The 18,120-nt window shown below is 44.9% G+C and overlaps 1 protein-coding gene across 1 annotated transcript; it reads left to right on the forward strand.

Annotated features, from left to right (window-relative positions):
• Positions 1-1,342: 1,342 nt before the first annotated feature.
• On the forward strand, positions 1,343-16,010 carry LOC126547173 (lysosomal aspartic protease-like). The gene is made up of 8 exons (XM_050195049.1): positions 1,343-1,362; positions 3,397-3,490; positions 3,980-4,104; positions 5,700-5,702; positions 10,155-10,589; positions 13,234-13,375; positions 15,550-15,648; positions 15,852-16,010. Exons 1-8 carry the CDS (start codon positions 1,343-1,345, stop codon positions 16,008-16,010), a joined length of 1,077 nt encoding a protein of 358 aa, XP_050051006.1.
• The last annotated feature ends 2,110 nt before the right edge of the window (positions 16,011-18,120 follow it).

Here is an 18,120-nt window from a genome sequence, read left to right on the forward strand (position 1 = left end):
CGCCTTCTTTTTGGTGCCTGGAATGGTAAGGTAAACTCGAGGTGAATGCGGAGATCACAGTGGCAACGAAGGCCATGCTGCTGGGACAAAATTCGATGGTAGCGATGCTTCGTTAGCAGTCAGGAGACGGCTAAAACTCGTATGCGGCCTGCCTAGTTATTGGCAGGCAAGCAAGGGTATCTGTGCACATGCCGAATGTGCACTCTTAGAGTGTCGATTGCAATGTACGTTGCTATAGGGTGGTCACCTGCTATGGCGATTGTTGCTGCTGTGGATGCACACTTAGGGAGGCCGAGGCACGTCCTTGGAACTTGGGCTTGTGTAAGCTGGAGTGTGCGAAGGTTCGTTAAACTGGTGCGCTACCCAACATAGGCAGGCTGTATCTTAGGAAGCCCACAAATAATGCATGTCATAGCTGTAGCATCGATTGCACAGATGCGCGCCAACACTTTCCGCGAACAAATTTCAATACATGGGCTATTGCAGTCAACCTCTTCTTAATATATGAAATATGTGGCGTCCAAGATAAATCACGGTCGATGATTACTACAAGGAAACGGTGCTTCGTTTTGTAAGCAATTACTCAATCTTGTAAAGTACGTCCTGAATAACGATCCTAGCGGTGCATGTGGCTGAAGGTTCAACGGGCTCCATGGTGGCCGTATGAAGTACAAGGCCAGAAAGTGATATGGTGACCTTCATGATCTTAGGGCAAATTGTCTCACGTATGACGGAAATGGCAGCACCCGTGTCGAAAAGTGCGAATGCAGCGACTCCTTCAACTTGTATTTATATAATGTTTCGCGGCGATAGCGGAGGTCTTGGGCATTTCGACAATCGTGCAGCTCTTGCCTCCGAAGCTGCAGCACTTAGTTTTCCTTGTTGGAACGCGGGCGACGACGCATCGGCGATATTTAACGGCTACGCGGTGATGGTGAACGACGGCTGCTAAAGGTCTGGCGACCGGTCCAGAAGTTCGGCGACGGGTTCCAGTCAGCATCCTGGTAGGCTGCAGGTACATTCCGATCAACGAAGACGTCCGGGCGCGGCAGGCGGCGGCGACAAAAGCGTGCCACGTGTCCCGCGAGAGCGCAGGAGAAGCATATCAGCCGATTGTCCCGCGTGCGCCATGGATCTTGCGGCCGAAAGTACTGAGGGGGCATTTGAGGCACAGGGAGAAATGGTGCGCGCGGTGGTGGCGTGGGGTAGAGAAGGGTCGTTGGTCTAGGACGCGACACGACTTCAGCGTACGTCAGCGGTGCGGCAACCAGAGAATTCTGGTAGGCTGGCGGAAAAGCCTCTGCAACCTGCTCGCGGATGGCCTGCTGCATGGCCGAGGACAATGGTTGGACAGGCTCCTGGGTGAGAGGGAGCAGCGAGAGCTGACGGGCCACCTCTTCACGAATGAATGCTTTGATTTGAGGTAGCAGAGACCCGTCATCAGTCTATCCGTAAGCAGTCGCCAAACTGGAAAGGGAGGCCACGTGAGAAACAGTTTGGCGGGCGAGCGCTCGTTGCCGGCGTAATTCGTCGAAGCTTTGGCAGTAGGTGACTACGGCTGCAACGGTAGTAGGATTCTTAGCCAGGAGCATTTGAAAAGCGTCGTCTTCAATGCCCTTGAGGATTTGTTTGATCTTCTCTTCCTCAGTCATCATTCGGCTCACTCGGTTGCAGAGAACGATGACGTCCTCGATGTAACGTGAAATTCTCGCCCGGCTCTTGCGCTCGTTCGCGGAGGCGTTGTTCGGCGCGAAGATTTCGCACGGTCGGACGGCCAAATACCGCCACGAAAGCAATTTTAAAGTCATTTCATGTCGCAATAGGGGCCTCATGATTTCGGAACCAGAGGTCGGCGACATCCGCAATATAAAAAATAACGTTGGAGAGCTTCGTCGGATTGTCCCATTTGTTGTGGTTGCTCACCCGTTCGTACGACGAAAGCCAGTCGTCGACGTCAGTATCAGCGGTGTCACTGAATATAGCTGGGTCTCGTTGACGAACGGCACTTCAGGTGACTGGTCCAGTTGAAGGGGGTCGCTCACCGGCGTCGCCTGGCATGGTCGTGGTGGCAGCGGTGGGCAGAGTGCGGCTCCGGAGTTCCAGGGAAATGCGTAGGTACCCCGCACTTCCACCAAATGCTACGAGGTTTATTGACGGCTAGGTGGTACAGCGTAGAGAGCAGCCGAGCAGTCCCAGCCAAACAACAGGGCGAGCCAAAGCAGCGACTCCGACCCCTTTTGTCTTTATCTTTCTCACTTCAGGAACCATGTGGCCGCAGTAACGTTTGTGCGATCTTCGTCGTTACAGTCCATTTATGCATATAACATATGGAATTATTGTTTTGCGTGTGTGTAAACGCGACTAATCGGGCACTTCTGTCAGGATAGTTCTAGCCTTTCATATGCAGGTAGGAAGACGTTTGTGTGGCCGCCTTCAGGCAGCCTCTCTTGTATTTGCGATCGTGTCACGCCGGATGCCCTGATGCAGAACTCACCTGCATAAATGGATATCTGGATCGTCCATGGCAATGATCCAACAGTGCTACGTTGAATAGCGTGGGGCTTAACACTCCGCCTTGCGGCACACCTCTGTCCGTTAGATAGTGGGATGTCATTCCATCCTCGGTAAGCACGAAGAAGGACCTACCCTCCAAATAGCTATCTCAAAACAATAAAATTTCTAGACAACAATATACAGTGCACAGCAAAGCAGTTCTCTACCGGGAAATACGAGGCAAAATGGGTCTCTATGACGCCTGACTGCAGGCCTTGCAACCAAATAGTACGGATTCATATATTCAACAGCTTCACGAATTTTCTTAAATTTCTTATATTTAGGCTACCCCAATCTTGGGCCCATTGAATATGTGCCCAATCTTGGCCGATCCTCCAGAATGTGTATGTGCTACTGTGGTACAAAGAGCTTACAATCCTTAAATGTATTTAAATATGTGTCGTAATTCTTTGTGCATACACCTCTCATCATTTTCCTCTACAAGCATATTACATCGCCTTTCTTCTATTAGCGTAGCTGTGTTGAGGTCCCACACTGTGCCTTTGCACGATTTGGTGTTTTGCGATTTGACGTAGGTTGTGAATAGTGTACTGCATGAACACAGAAATCGCATGAGATTAAAGTTGTGACCTGTGCGGTGCACAATTAACATAAGCATAGCATTATATTGCATGTTGCATAGGACCAAAGTGAACGCAAGTTCACCCACCGCATTTAGTTCTATCGCATTTAGCATCTTCACTAAGCTTCGTTTCGCTTCACACACATTCCAAAATGTGCGTTGGATCTGCATAACTTTCTTTTTTCAGATGAACAGTGATGCGCGCCGTCATCCTACCTCTTTTCTAAACATATTATTCGGTTTATTCTTTGTGTTTTCAGTATCCAGCTATACTGGAAGAACCCCAATGTAACCTCAGTTCTAGGACGTGCGCCTGGCGACCCTATTTCTATAATCCTGGAGAACTACCAAAACGTAAGATGACCGAAGCGTCCTATATTGTGCTTTCTTTAAACATGTTAATTACAAGGTCACGGCATGAATAACTGCCGTGCCCCGCCCTTCCTGGGAACATAAAGTTAACAAAATTGTCAATGACTGTCCATAATGAGCCGCCGCAAGAAGCATATTGTTACATTGCAGACGCAGAGACGCTCCAGGAATCCAGCGTTTCCTTGCCATCGTACTTTAAAAACCGAAAGGGGCTCCTTGACCACTTCATTGGTAACGCAGCTGTAGTACCATCCGAGCGTATTAGGGGCGAATTTTCGCCTGCTTAAGATTCTCAATTCTCAATTTACAGCTCATGAACCAAACTGTTAAACTAATATCCTGCCATGAGGTAGCAGTGACATGCTGCGATATTAATAATATAAGTAATGCCGTCGCTAACCCCAGTCTAACAATGCGCAACAGACCTCGTGTTAACATTCCTCACGTTTCACCACTTGTATTCTCAAACAGATGCAATACCTTGGCGTCCTGACCATTGGAACCCCGCCCCAGTCTTTCAAGCTGATCATGGACACAGGCTCCAGTAACTTCTGGGTGCCGTCAATACGCTGCGATGAAAGCATGCTCTGCCGTGAGTAATCGCGTGCGAACGCATCGCATCGCAAACATTTATTTGAAAGTAAATTTTCAATTTTTATAGATTTCCTTGTGGTAGAGAGGAGGTAGAGACAAAGGGCATTAATAGTCGAAGATTCCTGCCCTTTATTACAGCTTTGCATAGGTAACAAACAAAATGTGCGCTTCAGACAACTACATAATCGGAAAATTACAAAATGATTCTAACGCTATTTTGCTAATCGAAAGTTAAATTCACATGGATATCAATATCAACCAAGGAGCATGCGTATACTCTACGATATATACACCCCCCCCCCTTCCCATATGTACACACCTTTCTACATTTCAAACACCGCAACATTTGGCTAATCAGGAAAGCACGATAAGAATATCGCGGTATACCATAATATACATTAAACGTTAAATACAGAATAAAACTATACATGTATGTGGTTTACTGGCAACAATACAACAAACCTACCTCTCATAGCGACCTATGGATACAAATACTTTCTCTACCTAACTGTTACCCTTTCACAGCGAAGCTGTTTATGGCTAGGCTTCCTGCCTTTTTGTTTTGCGTCAACAAAAACTATTATCATCAGCAATGGCTCATAACCTCCTAAGCAAGCAAAAAATGCAATGGCTCATCCTTCTCGTAATGCAGAGGATATATATATATATATATATATATATATATATATATTATATTGTGGGGACCCCGGCCGCATGACTCGAACATATTCTCGCAGACCCTCATCTAGGTGTTCCGTTCGGGCGTCCAGCTCGCATCGGATCGGATGCGGAAGTCGTAGTCTACCGGCAGGAACTCCGCTCGGAACGCTGCGACGAATTGGTCCCATGACGGGAACAGAGGCTGCAGGCGCAGCCACTGTGCCGCGGTACCTCGAAGAGCAACGGGCTACAGGCTGCTGAAGCTCCCGGCGCTACCATTGATGAAGGGAGCTGCCGATGCCGTACTGCATCAACGCGATGCAGTACTGCATCAGCGCTACAAGTTGTCGAAGCACATACACCATGCGTGGCTCCAAACCCGGCGACGCGGCCGCGTCCAGCGACTCGGAGACGTCGGAGAGCGACGACGACTGGAACGTCGAGTTGCTTTTTTTTTTTTTTTTTAATAGGGGCGACAACCGCACGACTTGCAATGCTCCGGGAGTAGAAGTGGCGCAACCCCTTGAAGAGATAGCATATGCTCCCTAAGTCGAACATTCACGCAGCGCTTACAGAGCATGAGCTATCTCTTCAAGGGGTTGTGCCACTTCATCTCCCGGAGCATTGCAAGTCGTGTGGTTGTCGCCCCTAGTAAAAAAAAAAGAAAAAAAAACTAATGTCATTTAAAAACACGCGAGCCAATTGACAAGAGAAATCGCTGAGGCTTGCTATATAAAGACTATATGGACAAGGCGTGTATCAGCGAACCGTCTATCGCTCTTCACGACAAGGAACTGCGTTACCTTTGTCACCTTTGATTATGCGTCAGCTGGTCACAGTTGCCTTGATGTATCTCTGTGTCTCGTGCATGTCATGGTTTTTGAATTGGCACCTACATATATGTTATACATACCTTTAATAACATATCAATTGAGAGTCAGTGCCGTGTCGTCGTTTTTAACCTTCTTTTTGTCTTTGTCTTGTGTTGCGTTACGAACCTTACAATGAATTCTAACCAAATGGCCCAACTTACCGTCTTGATGCTACGTAGTAATACATTAAAATCATCAAAATACTTTCTCAAGCTTCGGGAATTAACATGAATAGCAGAAGGGAGTTCACGTGAACAATGAGTTAAGTCTTGTGGGGAGAAATAATCGATGATGCAGTTGTTCAATTGTCATGAAAGATGTGCAAGTCACCTTCGCAAACAATTCGAAAGACCATGCCGTCCGCATTTTTCCTAACTTTCATTACGCAGCTTTCTGTCCACAGGTAAAACCAACGTTCCTGGTTTCTTTTTCTCCAGTGCCATAGCAAACAGTTCGTTGTTTGATGGCGTCAAGTGTTCGTTGACATATATCGCAGTGTCAGTGCTGCCAAGAAGCCAAGCCACCCTTTTGGCAAACGTGCCTTTCGTGCTCTTAGGACAAAGTATGTTCGCTTAGCAGTTGAGTAAAACCGGACGACAGGGTTTCTCTTTCCAGCATCTCGCGTAGGAACACGGTGAACAATATCTGTGTCGTCCAGTTTCACAGAACTACCAATCCTGTCACCGACTTCTTGAACTATTTGGAAGCAGTCTTCGCCTAGAGTTTGAGGAATGCCTCTTATCTCAAGGCTGTTCAGGCGGGAATAGTGGTCGAATTCTTGTGCTTGACAATAAAGTAACCCATTTTCCTTCTTTAATTAGTTGTTTTCTGTGACAAGGGTGGTATTAGCTGATATTAGGTCATCGAAAGAATCACTGATGACTGACGATCTTTTTTGAGGCTGTCAAGTTCTTGCTTTACTGCCTTAAATTCTGCTTTATTTTCTTTCGCCAGTTCTTTCTTCGAATTAGTGATAGCCATGAGCAGCTCTTTAGTTTTCGATTCGAAATTACTACTCAAGATTTCTAGTTCTTTTGCAAGTGAAGAAACCGTTGGACCCACATTTCACAGGCGATCGGTACACAGTGACGAGCTGAAAGTACAGAAAAAGCCATACTGCTCCTGCAGATAGGAGCAGTATTAGATCGTTGCCAGGAACAGCCTGCTGTCTCATATCACCTGTGCAGTAATGATGCGTAGATTTGTGCGTCGGTGGTATATATGGACAGGTCCCGTTGTCAGGTGTCACTGCAACTGGTCGTCAGGGCGCAGGCAAGGTAAATAAACCTGGTAGCGAAGCTTCCATAGAAGCTCATGCGTTCAAAACATGGTGGTTCATGGGGCTTAGCGCCATCTATGTGAGGAGGGAACACTTCCTCTAGAAGAAAAAAAGAATGTGACGCCATATCCGTTAAAAAGAGGTGACGTCATTTAGTTCTCAAAGGCGCGAAATTTGTTTTGGTTGGCCTGTCTTTAGAGCTGTATATTCAAATGCCCCGCCATTCGACTTTGTGGGCGTTTCAAGCTTTCGGCGCGGAAAGCGATGCAGTAAAAGGTCAGCCGTACGGGTGTTGAAATGGCACTGCTGCGCAGAACATACTTCTGTCTTTGGAGGCCGACGAAAGCTTTGGGTGTAGAGTGCTGGTCCCATCGTGGGATGCCAAGCCCGTCTGGCAGCGCAATCAGTCCCACGATAACAATGAAAGTAGACAATTATCTGGCAGTCGTAACTCACTATTTTTGACTGAACAGGTTCAGAAACGATGAAGCTACCTGCGTCATCAAATTCAGACAAACATCGATAAGCAAAACAGCACAACGTCTGAGAGGGGCGTATTGTAACAGGTGAACTTTACGAGCGCGCCTTTCTGCACACTTCAAGAACTGCATTGCATTGCAAGTGATGGCAGCGTCAACTCTTATGGTGGGCACTAAATATAGGCATTTATTTGTAATGATAAACTAAAGTAGAGCTGTTTTTTCTCGTCACGCGCATTTAAAATTGATTAGAAATTTTATTTTCCTTGAATTAATCGGTGTCTCGTTTTCAAAAAACGCTTTTTTTTAATTTCCCAATTTTTGTTCCCTCCTTAGATAGTAGCGCTTCAATCGCTGCTCCCATAACCACCCATGCTGATGTCGGTGACAATTTGTTCTGAACCACTTCTCGCCCGAAGTTTCGCGACCTTTTTTGATCGACCTTGGCGCAGGCGTTCACGACGACATCCTTCATGCATGTGTCATGCTCGCATAACATCCGTTACATGTGATCCATGCACGGAGCCAGACAACAGTCTATTTCAAACAATGTGGCCTGCAGATAGGAGCAGTATTAGATCGTTGCCCGGAACAGCCTACTGTCTCAGATTGCCCATACATAGCCATATACGCCATTGCATTTATTTACGCTGCATTTATGCACCATTACACCATTGCATTTATTTATTTACGTTATTTATGCTGATGATACCGCACTAATCTTTTCAGGTGAATCCCTTGAGGAATAACAGAAGAGTATAAATCTCGAATTGTCAAACATATCAAATTGGTTTACGCGGAATAAATTAGCATTAAACAGAGATAAAACGAAATACGTGGTATTCCACTCCCGATATTCCCAACGTGACACAACAGGTATGCAGATTTATGTCGAAGGTAGTACTATTGAGCAATTAGACACCATAAAATACTTAGGAGTGTTATTAGATCGCAACCTAAACTGGGGACCACATATAACCAGTATATGCTCGAAATTAGCACCCGCTTGCTATGTACTAATTAACTGTAGAGCATACTATAATCTTGACGTGCTTAAGATTATATACTTTTCTATCTTCCATTGCCACATCCTATGCTGCTGTGAATCATGGGCTGGCACATACAAAACCTGCATAGATCCGCTTGTTCGGCTACAAAAAAGGGCCTTGCGTGTTATAACATGCACAAGCCCATATGATTACAACACCATGCTATTCAGCCGTCTCGGCATACTACCTTTCCCCTGGCATCCGAAATGAAAGTTGCGATTCTGGTAAACAATATTATATGCGGAAATCACTTATTGCTGCCAGACTTGTTCATTATACCTGTCTCTCGTAACACGTACGGTCAACGACTGATTGAGTTTCATGGTGCCAAAATTTGGAATTCAATTCCTCATGAAGCAAAAATGGTAAACAATTTTGTAATCGCTGTCAAAAAGTTGTACCGATATAAAATTACTTTATTCATTTTTTAATAATCTACGGTATTTATTTGTCAATTCCCTGTGTTTTGCAATCTCTGTCAAAAAGTTGTACCAAACTAAAATTACTTGATTCCCTATTTTTGTATCATCTACTGTATCTTTTTGTTAATTGCGTGTGTTTGTTATCGCTTAATTGTTTTAAATTTTATTACTAGGAAGTAGACATGTACTAAATTTTGTAGCTGCTGATATATGCATATTGACTATGGGCCCACACTAGCCTTCGGCTACGGGCCCAACAGTTTTTTGTACAATTCAAGTAACAATGAGAAATAAATGGAATGAATGAATGGATGAATGAATGAATGAAAATACTACTACTGAAGGTGAATGTGATGATAAATGAAGTGATACGTACAGATGACAAGTTACGACAGCCACATAGCACGCACGAGACCTACAACATAGAGTATTAAAGGATGCCATCGAGACAACTGTCTCGCAGAAAGGTTAAAAGTGCCTTAGTAGTGCCGGATGCACAAGAGTCGCTATGGACAATGATGCATCGCATTAGTTATCCGTTTGCAGTTCTCGCATTTTTTTTTATTTTTTCTTTAATGCGGGTTGCAGCGAGAATTGCAGAATAAGCTGAGCAACACCTGGAGAAATATTATACTGTGTGCATTGTCCTCACTTTCCTTCTTTCTTTCCTTGTTTCCTATCTTCGCGTCTTCTACTCTTTTCATTCCCTCCTCGCGAAAGAGTAGGCAGGTGTTGTGCCCCTCTCGGTGGCAGTTGTCAGCTTGCTCCGTCCCTGTTTCTTTTGGGTGCTTGTATGTTTGCATATATAATAATAATAATAATAGTAATAATAATAAATGTTTCTTTTTCCTAGTGTAGATTCTATGCCACTCTTATCATCCCCCCTGTCACGGCCAACTAATCCCATTGATAACGCGGACGGAGCGTCGCTCTGACTACTGACGAAGGGCGAAAAGCATGAAAAGGAATAGCATCGGAAAAGGCATTGCTACAACATCGTGGCTCTAGTTTGCGAATCCACAGCTTCTACCAACACCGTAGAACGTTCACTGTGAATTCTTGAGTAAAATCGAGCTTCGTGGAGCGTTTTATTTCATATATTTATTTCGTGAGCACAGGAAGGTTCTGGCAGGTGATCGCTTATATCAGCAGATATGATGTTACATTCGTTTAAGCAGGTCACACAGACATTTAGAGACTTTGAAATTTGAGATTTCGTTTATGTGGGGCCGGAAACAAATATCCCACAATACAGCTCACTATAGAAAAACTGGTCCGTCGCAGGCCACAGCGCAAAGTATGACAGCAGCAAGTCCAGCACTTACAAGAAAGCCGTACGGTACATCCGGATCCGCTACAGTGGCGGTGTGGTGCGAGGCGTCACGAGCATCGACAACGTGGGCGTCGGTCCGGCCACCGTGGTGCAGTACAAGTTCGCCGAAATGGATCACGCAGACGGCAAGCTGTTCAAGGATGCAAAGTACGACGGCATCTTTGGCCTAGCATACCCCAGAATCTCGCAGAACGACCAGCTGCCACTATTCGACGCCATGGTGAGGCAGGGCATCGTTCGACAGGCTGTCTTCTCAATCTACATGAGCAAGGAGCCCAGCGAGGAGGATGGCGGGGAGATATACTTTGGGGGCATCAACGCGGAACGGTACACGGGTGACATCCATTACGTGGATGTTAACCAGCAGACTTACTGGCAGATCACCGTGGACAAGTGAGCCCTCTCGCCAGATATTTCTAAAAATGACACGTTCAATTTTAGAGACTCGGAGCGGGGAGGAGGGGTCGGCAAGAAGTGTATACGCTGCTGCAAGTTTGCTGGTAGCGATGCGGCTGCACGGTTTTTCTTACAATGGTTGCCGGCTTGAAAGAAATATATGTTCATCACACGACAAGTTATCCAGCTCTCTTACGGCCAGCATGAATTTTGGTGAAAAAATGAAACCGTACTTGTTGGTGGCAGTGTGAAAATGAATTTCTCAGATTAGTTTGCCCACCACACAAATTCTCGCGAAAGGGTACGGAGATTCCATTTTCGGTGAAAGCATGTTCGTAGTGTACCATGTGGCATTTTCATTTAGTCGTATATGATGTGAGTGATTCATGCTATTTTTTTAAGTGTTTTAGCTTCTGCAATTGTACAGTTATATTTTTCTTCAAATAATCAGGTGTCAGGAAACAATAATGACATAGAAATCTTTGGTCAAAATTGAATGTTTTAATAACTTTATTGAAGCAATGCTATATATATCTAGGATATCAAACTTACAGAATGCGTGAGATAAAATAACACGTGATTACATGAAATATCCTCTCTCGGTCTATGCGGAGTAGTACTGCCGCGTCGCACAGTCGCAATGTTGACGTGGACACCCACCTCTGTTTTGCGTCTCTCTGTTCACGACGCGATTATGTAATCAATGTTCAATTATATAGATAGAATACCGCTAGCACCGGTATACAGAGTTAAGGTTCACGCCCAGATTTCCATATGTACCTTACGACCTATCTGCATGTCAAAAGAAAAAAAGGACGCCAACCAAAAAGGTGTGTTTAAAGCGCCCCTCACCAGGTCTGGCCATTTTGAGCTGACAAGCGCAGAGCCTACAATGCGCGATAACGACCTGGGTCTGCAAAGTATTACATCGCTACGCGCCGCCGAAAGATCTGAAATTTCAAACCGAACGCCGTTTGCCCTTCTCCTCGCGGCCGCTGCGCTCCAAGCCGGAGGGTGACGTACACGCGCTACTGTGCCTACGTACACGTGTTTGTGCTGTGACGTCGCTCGTGGGGACACGTGACTTCGAGAATTATTCAAGGCAACATCTGTTGCTTGTGTAATATATAGCTTGAACACACGAATTGAAGCTTAGAGAAATCAAAAAACACAAACGGAATGTCTGCGTGTTTTTGTTTTACTTCGCGCCGCAGCAAGAAAGATGTATACTTCCGTTTCGTCTGCTTGTTCACACGTCGTGCAGTCGCGCGCAGACACCGAAACTATGCCATTTTCTACCGTGTTCCAGCGCGCGATCATGCTCTGTGATCCGCTTGTATCTGCTTCACTATTCGTGTAGCACTGATTTGTCTTCGTGCACAGCGCGCCAAATCGTGCTCTGCGCGAAACGAGGCAATCACAAGAGCTCGCGCGCGACGCCGTCAGTAGTAGTGCGCTGCGCCGCAAAAAAGCGAGGAGAAAAAAAATGAAGGCGGGGCCCGTGACGTATGCGTCACGCGATCCTCGAGCTCCGGCATTGGAGAACGCAGCGAAGGAATTTCGCTTGCGGAGGCTAGGCGGGACAAGTGGAGAGAGCGCCACGCTTGGCAGTGGAGCTCGCCTTCTGAAATTATGGGTTCGCGGCAGTGAAATATTTCCATCTCGGCGATCAATGAGCCGATGTGAAACATTTTTGCGGCAGAACGCTCCCTAGAGGACACGTAACAACTTCTAGCGTATAAGCAAAGTTTGCTGTGTGGACTGGCGAGGGGCCCTTTAAGTGTTTCGACGTCCCTGCTTCCATATGGAAATCTTGTTCGCAAACCTAGTTCAGGAAGTTTTTTAAACAAGAAGCCGGAAGCCGGAACCTCTGCACTTAAGCAAACTATCTTGCTAAGCATCCCCCTATTTTCTTCTTGACATGAATTTACTACGAGAGCAGACGAGATGCCATGAAGTCACCAATTTCAAACCTAACCTTGCAAAACACTTGTTGGCGCTGAAGGTTTTTCTGCGACTTTTGTAGAAATTTTTTTCTCCGGAAGCTGCTTGAGTATCCGGGTATGCTGAGCACCCATAAACTCTTCCTTTGGATCCTGCCTTTTTAATGTACAATGTCCACTACTTAGAGACATCTTTCTGTTCAAGAAAATACGTGCTGACGAACAGAAATGCAGCCACGCTGACAAAGACCTATGCTAAAGGATGCTTCGCATTTAACGTGCAATTTGACAAAATACTGCGACGACCGGCGCAATGACCTACAGCCCGTAGAACATGTAGGCTGTGGATCCCGTCGAAACGACGATACAATAACGTCTGTAAAGTTTTAAAAAATAATTTCTTGCTGTTGCCTATCGGTGCTGCATGACACTGTATGTAATGCAGCGTCCTCATGGTGCTAGTTGTAAAAAAAAATTAACAGTGTTAAAATCATCACGAAAGAACTAACAATGTCGCATGCGTCTACATGCCAATGTTGCTGCAAGGGCGAAGGTACTCGTCAACACGTCAAACCATGGAATCTAAAAGAACGGCGCTGTGGACTCAGCACTGCTTATTACCGCGTTATGCAATAACCCTCCATATTTTTTTCTTTACATTTCATTACACTGACTGGCACTCTCGTTGCTATTGACAGCATCGAAGTTGCAGGCACTAGGCTCTGTATCGGTGGCTGCAACGCCGCGGTCGATTCTGGAACATCCTTTCTCAGCGGGCCCAGAGGAGAAGTACAAGATCTGCACAGGGCTATTGGAGCCACGCGCATTGGTTCGGGATACGTACGTACAGCATGAGAGCTCATTGCAAATCCACCTTTACTTTGCATCTGTGGCGTAGAGAATCTTAATGCTTCTATTTATTTTCATACGTAGAATTTCTAATAGACATTTAAAGCCTTTGCAAAAGGGTGGCGAAATGTGTCACCTGGCCATAAAGGGCAATTTATGTGTCTTAAATTTCTTTGATACCCAGATTGATGTATTCCATCTCCATTGTCTACCAACCCTCCATGCTCCTATTATTTATCTCTACCTTTTCATACTGATGCAGTGGCTTTTAAATCGCAATGCCCTTTGTATCTTTCGTTGTTGTTTTTTATTTGTAATATAGTTGAAAACGGGTACCAGAGTTAAAGCTGGACAACGCGTGAGAGGGGCTCCTGCGCTTGTCACATGTCATTGAAACATCTGCACCTTCCAGCAGAAGCTAGTTCTCGATTAAAGTTAGAGATGACATTGCGCTACAACGGCACATTCGACATTTGAACACATTTTGCAGTTATGTTTATGCAGCAGCTAAAGATGGCAAAACGCAATACTCGAGAAAATTTAGGCTTTATAAAACGCAAGTCATGTAATGTGAAAGTTATACAGAATAAAAGTTATACAAAACGTGATGTTTCTTATTCACAAGCAGATGCACAAAGACGTAGGAAGCATTTATAAAAATGAGAACACCCATCTGCGCACTAAGAACCACAGTCACGAGAGATTTGTATTCTTTCCGTGTGGACTCTAGTTACAGCGCACAAAGTTATCAAAACGATCACAGTAATACATTAAGTATGCGTAAAATTGAGAGAAGTGCTTCTTATTTCTATGGCCTCACAGTATTTTCCGGTGGTGCAGCTTTCCTTTTAACATAAAATTAAAAAGATGTTGGCACCTTCATTCACTCCGACTACTCCCTTACGCAGGGAAAGCAAAACTAAAATCACGAAGAACGCTAAACGTCACTGAAGACAGTCAAATAGCACGAACATTTCCTAAGTTTGCATACGAGTAAAGGCAGGCACATAAGATAGTAAAACGACACTAAGAGATGCACACAATACGGTAAGCAAGTAAAAGTACACAAAACAGTGAAAACGCTCATAAGTTGAGGCTTTTGCAGACGAGACGGCTGGCCTATCTACACATAACAAAACACATTCCAAATTAAACAAACTCAAAATTAAACGTAAATTGCAGATATACGAACTATGGTATTTAAAAAAACCAATGGGCTCAACCACGAAGACTTAGTATGATCGAAACATTTTTGTACGTTCTAAAAAGATTTTAAAAGAAGCAAGTGCTCCTTTCCGTAGCCACATTGCTGTCTATGGGCTAAGCATTTTCTTTCAAAGTGAACGGTCAGCGGTATAAAAACAATAAATCAGCCTGCAGTCGTTGCCTCGTAGTATCGTGTCGCGGGCACACAAGAAGGAAGTGTAGTACATGTTCGACAGCGTAGCCACAATGGCACTGCAGACTATAGTATTGCATTAAATTTTGTGGGTTAGTATGATTTCCTTAGCGTGATTTTTAAGGACCCTCGGTTGTTGTTAAAATCGAGGTTGTGTTCTCATTTATTTATTTATTTATTTATTTATTTATTTATTTATTTATTTATTTATTTATTTATTTATTGCTTAAGACATGGATTACCTGCTATGCGGTTGCTTGTTGCCATAGTTTCTTTTTGTCCATGCATTTGTCATTGGTTGTTACATTTGACGTAGCAAATTCAGGGCGAATATCGCGGATGAAGATTGTTTTTTTCCTGCGTATATGCTGAAGTGGTACCTATGAAAATGAACGTCATTATCTTGTAGCATCACATATTTCATAAGCAGCGGATACATGCAGAGATTATAAACTGGTCCTTGGTAATCTTCGTAAGTGCGCAATATTTTCTTTTCTTTCAAATTGTGTTCGTTATTTGTGTTATAAGTGCTCAGCACTAATTTCCTGTAACACAGTCTTCATTAACAAAATACGGTTTGACTTAGCCGGAGAGCTATGAAGTGAGCTACGTTGAATAGGTAGCCTATAGCTCAAGAGGTCTGTGTTGCTAGTTTGTTAATGTTTACATTCCATGAAAGATCATCTGCAACCATACATCAAGAAACGTATGCTTCTTAAGCCTGGATATCGCAATTTCAGCACTTCTACTTTCTCCGCGCTTACAGTACGAAGTCGACTGCAACCGAATACCTAATCTTCCAGCAATAATCTTCAGTTTGAACGAGAAAGCCTTTACGCTGCAAGGAGAGGAATACATCATAAAGGTAAGCCCGAATCATACTTTCCTGTTACTCAGGTACCATTGTTCTTAGTTCGGAGAGAAAGAAGCGGTGCTACTCACAAACAACCGCACAATGCTCACGAAAGCCGCTTGCCTTGTCAACGCATAATGACAATTTTAATTTGTTTTTAGTTTTGGCCTTCTCATCAATAAAAGTTTTTCACCACCACCACCGCTCATTGCCAGATCCCGATCGAGGGCGGCACGGTTCGCTGCTTCACGCGCATCTCCGAGTCGAATGAGTCGGGATCGCGACTCTGGATCCTGGGTGCCGTGTTCATGCGCAAGTACTACACCGTGTTCGACAGGAACCAGAACCGCGTTGGATTCGCCACGGCAGTGTAGCTGCACGCTTTCGCCGCCAGTGTGGAAGGACAAGCCGAACTGCGGCGCTATCTGGAGAGGCAAGGTGCTTCACTAAGCAGGCAGTCAAATAAAAGTGTCCGCTCCCAACGCCGTGTCTCTCTCACACGTTCATTGCAATAGTTTCCTTCATTTCTTTTTCTCGTGTGCCTGAGGCATGCTTCTCTTTAAGAGGCTCATTTCGGCCCTGTTATAACAGTTGTTTCCCGTAATCATTCTCGCTGTGCTTTACATTACATCACTTTCCATCGAAGTCGAACTCTTTTGTCAACTTACACCACATTATTGACAAAAAATACATTCAAAATTTTTATATTTCAAGACCCTCAAAGGTCACAGTTAATGGCAACACTTCCGTAGAGTTCACCGGTAAGTCTACTTTTCAAGTTATTTAGGCAAATATTTAACATCAATGACACTATTTGTGTGTGTGTGTGTGTGTGCGTGTGTTTTACATCAAGCACTTTTTAAAGCATTCAAAAGTTACTCGAAGCACGTCACTACACATTATCTGTCTAAGCGGACATCATTTGCCAGAATAATCAAAGCAATTCATTTGCTACTTCAACTAATTACATTTATTGACGTCTTAGTTACACACCTTACGGCACATGTTTATAGGGAAAAGTTGAAAGAAATCGTCATAATAGTCTACCTCCGTTATTCTAGATTTCAGAATGGGCTTGCAAGCCGTAATAGGTGGCGTCAAGTGGTTCTTTCAATTTACCTGATTGCGCACGCAGCACAGAGAAGCGTGGCTCGCAGTGCAACATTCCTGTGACGCAGTAGGGTGGCTTAAAATGAAGCTTGGATGTGCGACGCGATAAAGCAGTTCATATTGCCCCTGCCTCTGAAGTGACTGTGCATCCAACCGGAAGTCCCGCACAGTGCCAATCGAAATAAAGTCGTGAGAATAGGCATTTGCGCAGGCAGGTTCATTTAACACCAAGGTTTTACGCCACGCAGAGTTTTGCCAGAGAGCGGCATTTCGCGGTGCCTCGTGCGTAATCAGGTGAACTGACCGAATAACTTGAAGCCGGTTATTTCGGTCTGTACGGCTATTTTTAAATGTAGAAATATGCAACTTGACTTTTATGACAATTCCGTTCAACTTTCCAATATAAACATATGCCGCAAAATTGGGAGCTAGCAAGTTCATTAATTGTAATCAGTTTAATTCGTAAATTTAAAAAATTAAATTATGGGGTTTTACGTGCCAAAACCACTTTCTGATTATGAGGCACGCCGTAGTGGAGGACTCCGGAAATTTTGACCACCTGGGGTTCTTTAACGTGCACCTAAATCTAAGCACACGGGTGTTTTCGCATTTCGCCCCCATCGAAATGCGGCCGCCGTGGCCGGGATTCGATCCCGCGACCTCGTGCTCAGCAGCCTAACACCATAGCCACTGAGCAACCGCGGCGGGTTTAGTTTAATTAGTAAAGCGATTTCTTTAGTTTTTCTTGCAAACGGTATCCGCATGGGCAGATAATTCATCCGTAGTGACGTAATTCAGCTAACCTTTCTAAGCTTTCTTTTATGCGTTCGAAGCAAAAAAATACAACACTGTAGTTGCCCGCGTACGCGCTCATTTGTGCAGTATATGGAAGCCAATAGCGAAGCTGATGATAGCAACGTTCAAAAACGTAGGGATGAGCCCCCCACATTGAGGGACACCATGTGATGATGGCTAGTATCCCTATCGCTCGTCATAAACGCCGAAGGCCACTGAGGTAACTTACAAACCGTGCATAAATACGGCCACCGATGTCCAAGGCGTCGAGGGCGTTAAAGGGAAGCTGAAACGGTTTTCAATTTCCATGAATTGCTGGGATTGGGAAGAACAGACCTAATAATTTACGGTTCCGATTTTTTTTTTCTTCGTTTTGGTAATATAAGGGGCGGAAATCGCTTTCTAAATCACCCCCGCGGACACGCCCCCATCGCTTCCCGGAGCGCCGTGTGAGGTGGTTGCCAGATGATGAACCGGCGAGAGTGACGTCATTCGCGGGGACCGAGCTGCCGGACCGGCGTGCTGGCATGTGCTGGCATGCCTCTTTCCGTCCTGCGCTTTACTGAACTACGCTACGAG

Source organism: Dermacentor andersoni, chromosome 1, assembly GCF_023375885.2.
Source record: "Dermacentor andersoni chromosome 1, qqDerAnde1_hic_scaffold, whole genome shotgun sequence".
NCBI lineage: Eukaryota > Metazoa > Arthropoda > Arachnida > Ixodida > Ixodidae > Dermacentor > Dermacentor andersoni.